The sequence below is a fragment of the Chiloscyllium plagiosum genome, chromosome 6 (assembly GCF_004010195.1).
Source record: "Chiloscyllium plagiosum isolate BGI_BamShark_2017 chromosome 6, ASM401019v2, whole genome shotgun sequence".
NCBI lineage: Eukaryota > Metazoa > Chordata > Chondrichthyes > Orectolobiformes > Hemiscylliidae > Chiloscyllium > Chiloscyllium plagiosum.
The window spans coordinates 6159032-6171005 of NC_057715.1; the positions used below are offsets into that span (position 1 = coordinate 6159032).

The following is an 11974-nucleotide window of genomic DNA, read 5'->3' on the forward strand; positions in this document are numbered from 1 at the left end:
TGAGATTTGAGCAATTTTTTCAAAGATAATTCTTCTGCTTAGCCATCACAAGACCATAAGACTATAAGAAATAGGAGTGGAAATAAGGCCATTCAGCCCATCGAGTCCACTCCACCATTCAATCATGGCTGATGGGCATTTCAATTCCACTTACCCGCCTTCTCCCCATATCCCTTAATTCCTTGCGAGGTTAAGAATTTATCAATCTCTGCCTTGAAGACATTTAACGTCCCGGCCTCCACTGCGCTCCGTGGCAATGAATTCCACAGGCTCACCACTCTCTGGCTAAAGAAATGTCTCCTCATTTCCATTTTAAATTGACCACCTCTAATTCTAAGGCAGTGCCCACGAGTCCGAGTATCCCCATGTGTTGGAAACAATTCCCAATGTCCACACTTTCTAAGCTATGCATTATCTTGGAAGTTTTTATTACATCTCCTCTCAACCTTCTAAACTCTAATGAATACAATCTCAGCCATTCATCGTGTGAGGCCTGCCATTCCAGGGATCATCCATGTGAATTGCTGCTGGACACGCTCCAGTGCCAATACGTCCTTCCTGAGGTGTGGGGCCCAAAACTGGACACAGTATTCTAAATGGGGCCTAATCAGAACTTTATAAAGTCTCAGTAGCACATCACTGCTTTTATATTCCAACCCTCTTGAGATAAATGACAACATTACATTTGCTTCCTTAACCACAGACTCAAACTGCAAGTTAACCTTTACACAATCCTGTACCAGCATGCCCATATCCCTTTGTACTTTGGCTTTATGAATTTTCTCACCATTTATAAAATGGTCCATATCAGTGTTCTTTTTTCCAAAGATGAACGATGGCAAATTCTTTCAAATTGACTGAAGCTCCAAGATATCTTTTTCAATATCATTATTTTTAAGTTCAGTTACTGTTCTGGTTAAAGTGATTAAATCATGACTGTGTTACATCTAAAGGGTAGATCTGGTCTAAAACGATTTGCTGGCCATGATCATTATCTTGGACAGCACCACCTCCACAATGGTGTGAGATCTGAGATTCCTGGTCTCTCTTTAACCCAGTACCCAGGATACAATTTTAATGCAAAGTTGCTGAGGAGCACCATAGTAGATCACTGTTATGGTAGCCACGTTCAAGTTGCTTTGAATCAATCCGAAAGTTCAGACTAAGAACAAACAAACCCATTGGATCAAGACCACATTCAGACAAATATCATTCCCAACAAAAGGTTCACCTGAAAAATAAACTTTAGGAAATAAAAGCACAGAGCACCAAACAGAACAACATGAATTATGTTCAATAGCATCTACAAACAAAAAAGTAGAGTGAGACAAACTACTAACAAGGCTAACGTTGAAATATTAAATGTCACATGCAATGACACCAACCTCAGAATAACAGCATTCCGACCTGAACAGGGTAATAGTTACATGAACAGATAACTTAGAAAGAGTCACATATACACTAAAACACACACACTATTGAACAGAGCAGTACCTATCCAGAAAATGATGCTACCTCCAGAGTAACAGCATACATGTTGGACACAAAACAACATTAATTCCAGAACATTCATCCCCCAACTTCGGAACAACTGCATGCATACCAAAAATAACAGTCATGGATTCCAGAATGAGCGTTCACACATCAAAACAGAGCAGTGCCAAATCTAAAATGACAGCAACACACATCCAATGAACAATGCCAACTCCAGACTAACACACACAGGGACTCGCACAAAAATGGAACAGAGCAACACCACCTTCAGAATAACAACATTCATTAATAAAAAACAGAAAGACAAATTCAAGGCTAACACACACTCCCAAAGAACAGGGAAAGCAACTCATAATGTTGTGTAACACAGGGACACAGGACAGAACTGGACAACACACACACAAATTTCCAACTCCATAATAACTCATATATAGAGCAGTGCAGCACCACTATGTTATTCAAAAACACACTGTCAAATGAAACAACACAGACTTCATATTAGTCAACACACATGAATATGAAGTCCATGAGAATAAATCATTCACACTTGATTAGAGCTAGAGAGAATTCAGATTAGCAACATTCACACCCCAGATGAAAGGAAGAAACTCCAAAGTAACAGCTTTAACATATACAAAGCAAAAACTCAACAAAAGCAGCATTCGGTCCAAACAACTTCAACAAATTTTGACTGAACATGAACAACACCTTCAGAGTAACATCCTAACCTTGAACAGACCCATACCAATGGCAGATAATAAACATGTACTAACATGGCAAAGCTACTCCAAAGTAACATTGTTCACATGTGAACAAGACTACAACCCCCAATTAATAACATTCATGCATCATCAATCAGACAATAACATCACAATAATAGCATTAACATGAACTGAATGATAACAGCTTCAAAGTAACAATTCCTGCACCCACTGGACCAACTGTACTCACACCAAATAAATGAACACACACTCCAAATTGATGCCATACTCAAACCCAGAGTGACAATAATATCAGGATGAGGGCATAGAATGACTCTAGATTCACACCAGGGAAGTAAAATCAACTCCAGAAAACAGCACTCACACCCAATGAGGCAAAACCAATTTGCTAGAGCACACCTATCCAAAAACCTGTATCCAAAAATATTGTGAACTCCAGATTAACAGCACTCTCAACCAAACAATAAAATTACCATCAAAACAGTAATCTCTGCACAACTAAATTGACCAAAACTAACTATAGGATAACAGGAGTTATGCTGTAAATAGTGTCAAACTGCCTGTGATATAAATGACTTTAATACAGCTGTAAAACGTCAAAACATTCTCTCAAATAACAGCATTCACACCATGAAGAGTAATATAGGCTTCACAATAATAGCATTCATACAATCAAATGGAGCAAAGCACACTCTAATATGACAGCATACACACACACACAAATACACCCGCGCGAACAGAACAATCAAAAGGCCAAGTCATATACTCAGATGTACACTTGTTCCAAATTCACATCACTCACACCAAAGTGGAGCGAAACAGAATCTAAATACTGACACTCAGACTTTAATACAGCAACACCAACCCAAAATCATGTCACTCACACACCCAAGCACAACAAAATGGAAATAAAATCATAAAAAAGATAGTCAAAAATGGATTCATGAAGGGAAAGTCTTTGCAATCTAACTTACTGGTTTTCTTTGAGGATGTGACAAAAGAGCTTGATCGGGGTAAGACTGTGGTTGAAGTATACTTGGAATTCAGTAAGGCCTTGGATACTGGTCTTCTGGCCAGGCTGGTACTGAAAATAAAGAAAGCGGGTATCAGTGGAAATATTTTACAATGGATACGTAATTGGTTGACCAATAGAACCCAGAATGTACTGGTACATGGATTATAAGCAGTTTAGGAGAATTATATCAGTGCGTTCCCACAATGGTCTGTTTTGGAAACTCTTTTTAAAATATCTTCATTAAAATCTGGAGCTAGGAGCCTCAAGCACACTGGTTAAATTTGCAAATAATACAAATCTAATGGAGGTGGTAGACTCAAAAACTAAACAGGATAAGCTACAGGTGGATGAAATATAGTTTGAAATTGGGCAGAAAATGTCAGATGAAATTGAACGATGAGAGATGCAAATTGTTTCATGTGGGGATAAAATACGTAGCTGCATTACTTAAATGGGAATAAAAATTCGGGATGGAAAATGAGAAAAAAAAAATCTGGAAATTACTGATTCAGAACAAAATCAAGGGATCATAACAATGCTCTGAGATAATGTATAAAATAGATGATGAAAATATTAAAAATTTAAATTTGGAGCCAAAGAAGTGTCATAATTCTGCCCCTTTATAAATCATTGATGTGACTGTGCTTAGGTTACCGTGCACAGTTCTGATCATAGTTGAAAAAAAAATCCATACTATAGCAATTGAAAAGGACACAACCAAAATGGTGAATCAGAGGAAACAAAGTGTGCTCGTATAAACTGAATGTTTTCTGATAGATAAGGAGGATTATAATAGGTGACATGCTTGCTGGTTTTTAAAAATAATTCTGAAGGGTCTAGATAAGGTACATCATTGCGATAGTCCAAAACAGAAAACAAAATTGAGAAAATGGCACTTGAAGTTGTTCAAAGTTATCTGTGAAAACCTGGAGAAACCTGTAGAGGGATGGTGGGGGCAGTTGGTAGTAATTAATTCAAAGTGAAATTAAATAGACTTCTTTCAAAAACAATTCTGTGGTACAGTGTATGAGCAAGTTGAGCCTCAACAAATGGTGAGGAAGAACAAATAGATGCGACATAGTTTCTGCTGTCTTTGTCTGCTTGGATTGTACTGAACTCTTGTTTGGCTCTTTGAGGAGAAAGTGAGGTCTGCAGATGCTGGAGATCAGAGATGGAAATGTGTTGCTGGAAAAGCGCAGCAGGTCAGGCAGCATCTAGGGAACAGGAGAATCGACATTTCGGGCATTAGCCCTTCTTCAGGAAGGGCTCTGTTTGGCTCTGCTGTGTATTAATGAGGGGGTGGATTGTTAGAAATCATCAACAAGCCCATTATCATTGTATCATGCAACTACCAGGGTGCTGGAAGATGAGCTAGATGTTTGGTGGTCTTTCTTTCACCCATCAATCCTTGTGTACCTAACAGTAACACTGGAATAACAGAACTCCTACGCCCAAACAATTCTAAAATGATTAGAAAACCTAAATAGTGCAACAGAAACTGAAAGTAGAACTCATAAATGTAAACTGAGCAATACTGACTAGAAAGAAACTTATGTGCTAAGCTAGAATTAATGTTGACTCAAAATACCATTACTCACTAACACTGACTCTAAAAATCACACACATTGAATAAAACTGACTCTAAATTGAAACTTACACACCTTTAAGAGTAATCAGTGCCAATTCCAAAATAGTATCATTCACTGTAAAGCCACTGAACATACTCCACAACCACCTAATGAAGGAGCAGCGCTCCAAAAGCTAGTGCATCCAATTAAGCTTGTTGGATTATAACCTGGTGCTGTCTGATTTTTAACTTTGACCTATATACAGTAACATTAAAAGCACAATAACAGAACACATTCACCAAGCAGACCAGGAATGAGTGTCAAATGATGCTCATCCAGATCAACACCAACGCTAAAGGATCATCTCTCACACTCTAAGAAGGCAACACAGACTCTAGCAAGATTTACACATTCAAACCAAGCCAAACAATATAAAAGTAATTCATGATGTGGAAAAGATTTACACCAACTAGTAATCACAATCCTGAATAGAACTGCAACTCCACAGTAACATCACTGACAAACACTGACACCAACTCTACAATAACAGGAATCAAACACCCAAATTCAGTGAACAATGCAAGACATCTTCTCAAACAGTCGTCCTCTTGCACCTGAAGAGTGCAACATGATCCTAAAATGACACCATCCATTAGCCCAAAGCAGTTTTGTAACAATAGCACTCACACATCTGAAGTTACCAATACCCCCAAGTGTTAAAGTGCATCACTCACATCAAAAATAGAGGAAAATGAACTGTGAAATGTTAGTGCTGACAAACCCTAACAAAGTAACTCAGCATTGAATAAACAAACCAGCAGGACAGGCTTTAATGTACCACCACAAACAACTAAACGAACAATTTCAATTCTAAAGAAAACATGCACATACCCAAACAGAGAAACACCAGTTTTTTTTTTATTCCTCAATGGAGTGTGGGCTTTGCTGGCTGTTACTTATTACCCATTCCTACTTGCCCTCGGGAAGGTGGTGGTAGCTACTCTTTTGAATTGCTGTAGTATGTGAAGGTGGACCCAATATGCTGTTAGAGAGATACAGTAGTTCCAGAACGTTGACCCAGCGAAAGAATGGTGGTATATTTTTGAGCCAGTCAAGAGCAGATTTGAGGGGAACTTGCCCTAGGTTATGGCATTCCCATGTATCTACTGCCCTTCTATTTCTAGATGGTAGTGGTTGTTGTGTTGGAATTTGCTGTTTAAAGGATCATTGGTGAATTCCTGCAGTGCATCTCGTAGATGTTACATGTTGTTGCTACTGAGCATCGTAGTGAATATTTGTGGATGTGGTGCCAATCAAGTGTTCTGTTTTATCCTGGATGTTGCTGAGATTCACTCATTCAGTCAAGTTTGGGAATTCCATCACATTCCTGACGTGAGCCTTGTAGATGATGGACAGGATTGGAGGTCTCAGGAGGCAAATTACTCATTGCAGGAGTCCTAGCCTCTGACCTGCTCAAAATTTATATGTTCACTTTCCAATTAATGATAACCCTCAGCTTGCTGATAGTGGAGGTTTCAGTGATGGTGACACCATTGACTGTGAAGTGGTGATGGCTAAATTCTGTTGTTAGATATGGTCATTTCCTGGTACTCATGTGGCATGAATGTTACTTGTCACTTGTCAGCCCAAGCCTGGATAATATCTAGGTCTTGCTTTATTTGGACTTGGGCTGCTTCAGTACCTGAGGAGTCATGAATGGTGCTGAACATTGAGCAATCATCGGCAAACATCCCCACTTCTGACCCTGTGTTGGAAGGAAGGTCATTGATAGAGTTGTTAATGGTTGGGCCTTGGTCACTATGCTGAGGAACTGAGCTGAGATGACTGGCCTTCAATAACGTCAACCATCTTCCTGTCATGACATGACTCCAACCATCAGAGCTTTATCCCCTTGTTTCCATTGACTCTAGTTTTGTTAGATCTCCTCAGTGTCACAGTTGGTCAAATGTAGCATTAATGTCAAGGGAAGTCGCTCTCATTTCATCGCTGGAATTCAGCTCTTTTGTCCATGTTTGGACCAAGGCTGGAATGAGGCCAAGAGCTGAGTAGCCCTGGCAGAACCCAAACTGAGCACTAGCAAGCAAGTTATTGCTAAGCAAGTGCTGCTTAATGGCACTGTTGCTGATTTTTCCATAATTTTATTGATGATCAAAGGTAGACTGATCGGACAGTAATTAGATCAGTTAAACTTATCCTGATTTTATGTATAGGACATACGAGGCAATTCTCTGCATTGTTGGGTGGATATCAGTTTTATAGCTCTACTGGAATAGATTGTCAAAAAGATTTGAGAGTGCATGTTGGTGGGGATACATTCTAATGGGAAGAATGAGGAGATTGGAAAAATATGACTAAGTTGGTAGGGAAGTACATGTCGTTTTGCTATACCACATGTTTCGTTAATGCAAATTCTCTATAACATGATTGATGAATTGGAGACACTGTTTCTAAAGTGCAAACTTTTAAAGCGTGTTTTGGTTATACCATGATTCCAGCCCCATTAGTTTAAATGGTGCTGCTATTATGCGATTTTCTTATAATACGGGGTTGTGCGAGAACAGAAGTAATGCGTCATAGCAAAACTGACTGTAGAAGGATCTTGAGGAATTTATTCATAAATTACTGAAAGTAGTGATGTAGGAAATGAGACCTTATAAAAGCAGTTTACAAAAGTACCTTTACTCATTTTATGAGGAATAGGACTGAAAGGCAGTGAAATACGGTAAACATGAGATGAACTGTGTAGCACTGTGAATTTTTCAAGTCTCCTTAATATTAAAAGGGCATGGTGTCATTAGAGCAGGTGCTTAAAGTTTGATAAGAATGATCCAAAACTGAGAGATTACACATTTGAGGAAAAGCTATGGCTCTTTTCTATAGAAAAGAAAAGATTACAGGAAGACTTAGAGAACAGATTCCTAATTGTGGGAGAGAACAAAATTAGGGGTCATAAATATAAGATAGCTGCCAATAAATTGAGTAGAAAATTTCAGATAAACTTCTTTCCTCACAGTTAACTTTTGTGTAGAACACAGCACCATAATGAAGATTTGTTAAAGGGAGATTACAAGAGATAGGAAGGAACAGAACATGTTAGATGGAGGAGGTTTGGAGGAGTGCTGTATGGAGAATAAGTGCCAACATGGACATTTTAGAATGATGATCAAACACACTCTCTACTCACACACCCAAACAGAGCAACACCAGCCCTAAAATAACAGCACTCACACCACTAACAAAATAAGACTGTATCTAAAATAGCAGCTCTGACATTGCCAATACATCAAGACTGAATCCAAAATAACAGAACTCCTATTCTCAAACAGCAAGACTGAATCCCAAATAGCAGCATTCGCACCCAAACAGCGGAACACCAATCCTAAAGTAAAACCACTCACACAACTGAATCAAGCATACCGTTAAATAACAGCAAACAAACATCCAAATAGAGCAAACTTAGCAGTAAAATAACAGCATTAACACAATAGACTAAAGCAAAACAAACTATAAAATAGCAGCAGATACATTCCTATACAGAACCAGTGACCCGAAAAAGCAGGGGAATTATCCCCTGTGTTCTGGTAATCTGGTCATTTATCCTTCAATCAATATCACAACGAAACAGAATAGTTGGGTAGATTTTTAATCTAATTTGAGCTGGAAGTAGAGTTTCTGACCCTGGCTGGAATATTGCGGAGCCATTATCCTGCTGCTGTTTGTTGGATTTTGCTGGACCCAAAGCATTTCTTATATTCCACCAGGGTCTACACTTCATACTTCATTGGTTACAAAGTGCTTTGAGAAGAGCCACTGTTGTGAATAGTTCCATATAAATGCAAGTTTCCTTTCTGAAATAATAGCACACTAGTACGGAATCAAACAAATCCAGATGAATTGGAAATAAAACCACTCAGGAACCTGAGCACCACCAATGCCAAAATTAAATTATATGTTTCACGATCTCAAACAGAACATTAGCCACTTCAATGTAAGCAATGGGGAGGCTGTATAATTTGATATAAAGGATGAGGAGAAGACATTACTTTGAGGAATATTGTCTTGAATTGGGATCAGTAGGGTTGGAAGTGCCTGAAATTCAGATTCAAGCTTATGTCATAGAATTTGAACTCCACAGCACAGTGTTGCTAGAGTCTAGGTCAGAGCATCAGGAGTAACCGGCATCAAGGGACTCACTGAAGAAAACCTGCAACCAGATGGACCTGGTTGATATGTGCTTCTGGGGGCTTTAAAATTGACTACCACAGTCAGATTCAACCCATGTAGGGATCTGTCAGGGTCAATGCTAGCGGTATCCAGTCATGGTACACAAAAGTATTGGCACTGAAGACTTACTAGCTTGGTCAGGAAACGTACCTGTAAAATCACGTATCAGAATGATTTACTTCCCTTAATTGCACACTACTAGTTGCCAGATACATGTGGGAAACAAGGTATCTCCAAAATTATCCAGGAGTAATTTTTTTATTTGTTGATGGAATGTGGACATTGGTGGCTAAGCCAGTATTTATTTCCCAACTCTGATTGCGCAGAGCATGGCTTTGGTGTCACACAAAGATCAGACCATTTACAATCAATAGATCACCTTCGCTGAAAAAGGATAATAGTGAATCAGATGAGCTTTTTCATTTGATTCCATGAAGCTTGAATTCTAATTCCAGATTTGTAAAATAAATTATGGAATCCAAATTTCACACCATGTGCAATGGTGGGATTCAAACCCATGCCTCCAACAAGTTGGCTAGGAGTTCTGGATGACTGGCCCATTATCATTTTGCCACATGATGTGTAAACTGCAAAGGTTTTCACTCACACAATAAGCAGCAGGTGTTTAACATTCTGCAAGCTGCAGCTGCTTTGGTCCTGCCTTAATCCAAACTCATGAAGATCTTAAGATTAGCAAGTCAGCTTCCAGTGTGCCTGCTAAGAGTCAAAGGCATAACCATTTCAAATTTCGCTGTAACCTGCCTGATTCCTGACCATTGAAGCTGAGCAGTGCCACAGTTATAGCAACATGACCACCAGATACATGACTGAACAAACTATCAACATGCTGAAGAAACGGATTGGGTGCTAGGATAACCAGGATGACCATGGTGCATTGCATTCTGCCCAACATCACACCTACTACAGCAGGAGCAAGGTGCTGAGTACACATCTGAGGAAGAGGGTGTGGAGGATGATGGGGAAGAGGATGGCAAAGTCAATGAAGTTCTTGTTGCTCACATTTAGCCTGGATTCTGCTTTACCTTCATTAATACATGGTTCACTTGGTAACGACACTGGGTCAGAATGACAGTCACTCCCAATGTCACTGACATAAAACAATCCTGCAATCACCCAAGCAGACAATGCACATCTTCCATTGGTTATGTAATGTTTTCCTGTTCATCATCAGGCAAGTGAAAAGGTGAGTTATCACCCAGCAACCATGAGTGGGAAAGTGTTAATAAATGTCAAAACAATATATGCAATTCTACTGAAGAGCATCAACAACTTCACAACATAACATTTTCTCAGTGACTAGGAGGTAGTGAGGACTGCAGATACTGGAAGCCAGAGTCAATAGATGCGAAGCTGAAAAAGCACAGCAGGTCAGACAGCATCCGAGGAGCAGGAAAGTGAATGTTTTGGGCTGAAGAGTCCTGAAGAAGGGTTTCAGCCCGAAATTTGACTTTCATGCTCCCCAGATGCTTTTCCAGCTTCTCATCTACTGAAATTTTCTCATGTAGCTTTCCACACCCTTCCTGCAGCAGAGGGGGAGCAGCTAATCATTGAGATGCTCTGGGAAAACAATCATTATGCCTTGGCATAAACATCTTCTGATGATCCTGCTGATACAGCTGAGTGGTGTTAGAACTCTGACAGATTTATCTTTATTTTTATTCTTTTATCAAACTAATGTACAAGGCTGGTGTCTGGAAATTAATTATTCATAAAGTTTGGGATTGCTTATTCAAAGTCTGGTTAGAAACCATTGGAGTGGCTCTTTGGGGGTCTTTGATTGTTTACTTTGCCTGTGCTTCGATGACAGATGTAGAAAGACTGATTTGATTCAGCTGCCTGTTGTAACAGCTGTGACAGAATTGACCACACCTGCTGGAAACAGATGGGGACAACCTGCGAAATGTTGAAGCACTTTGAGGGGAATCCATACTTTCACATTCCTTTTGTTATCATCTTCGTGTGCATCAACTGTGTTTCATTGGTTGGTTGTCCGTTGCACAGAGCTTTGGTGCAAAGTGATCAGAGCTGTTTATCGAGCGGGAACAGAAGGATCAGGTCTGTGATTGAGGAGCTAAAGATTCATGCTTTGATTAAGAGAGCAAAGCTGGTGAGGCTTGGGGATGGCTAAAGTTTTCCACATTCATCCAGGGATGAAAATTCCTGCTCCTTCTGGTCATTTTGTACTAAACATGCCCAACTTCAGATTTTCTGTCAGTCACACATCCATATCTCTGTGCAACTTTGTAATGTGGTTCAAAATCAGTCAGCTCCCAAATATATAACACATTCTCAAGTGATACTGTTAACAAAGCTTCAGATATATGTCAACATTGCATAATAAGCCGTTGCCCGATTGCTATCCTAACTAGGAGAAAGTGAGGTCTGCAGATGCTGGAGATCAAAGTTGAAACTTTATTGCTGGAACAGCACAGCAGGTCAGGCAGCATCCAGGGAACAGGAGATTCGACGTTTCGGGCACAGGCCCTTCTTCAGGAATGAGCAGAGAGTGCATCAACTGTGTTTCATTGGTTGGTTGTCCGTTGCACAGAGCTTTGGTGCAAAGTGATCAGAGCTGTTTATCGAGCGGGAACAGAAGGATCAGGTCTGTGATTGAGGAGCTAAAGATTCATGCTTTGATTAAGAGAGCAAAGCTGGTGAGGCTTGGGGATGGCTAAAGTTTTCCACATAGAGTATCACCAACAGATTGGCGACCTCCGCGGCTACGGGGAAGAACTCTGTCTCCGTGGTCGCCGCAGCTACTTCCGCCCCCAGTGACGTCAGCAATGTACGTTTGGACCACATCGCCGCATGTGTCTCCGCCCCCCCACCGCGTTCCGTCACCACGCCTAACCCCGCCCCCCCGCCGCGTTCCGTCACCACGCCTAACCCCGCCCCCCCGCCGCGTTCCG

At 40.2% G+C, this 11974-nt stretch overlaps 1 protein-coding gene across 3 annotated transcripts in view; it reads right to left on the minus strand.

The window, feature by feature from the left end:
* Window positions 1-11974, minus strand: part of LOC122550442 (transmembrane protein FAM155A-like) — a 521930-nt gene that overhangs the window by 124851 nt on the left and 385105 nt on the right. For 2 of the 3 annotated variants that reach the window (XR_006311855.1, XM_043691177.1), the window contains exon 2: window positions 3191-3300. The exons of the other annotated variant lie outside the window; for it this stretch is intronic. Coding sequence is in view for 1 of the 2 variants with exons in the window: in XM_043691177.1 (XP_043547112.1) it covers window positions 3191-3300 (110 nt within the window). In the remaining variant the exon portion in view is untranslated. The remainder of the gene's footprint in view (window positions 1-3190; window positions 3301-11974) is intronic. 3 annotated transcript variants of the gene reach the window in all.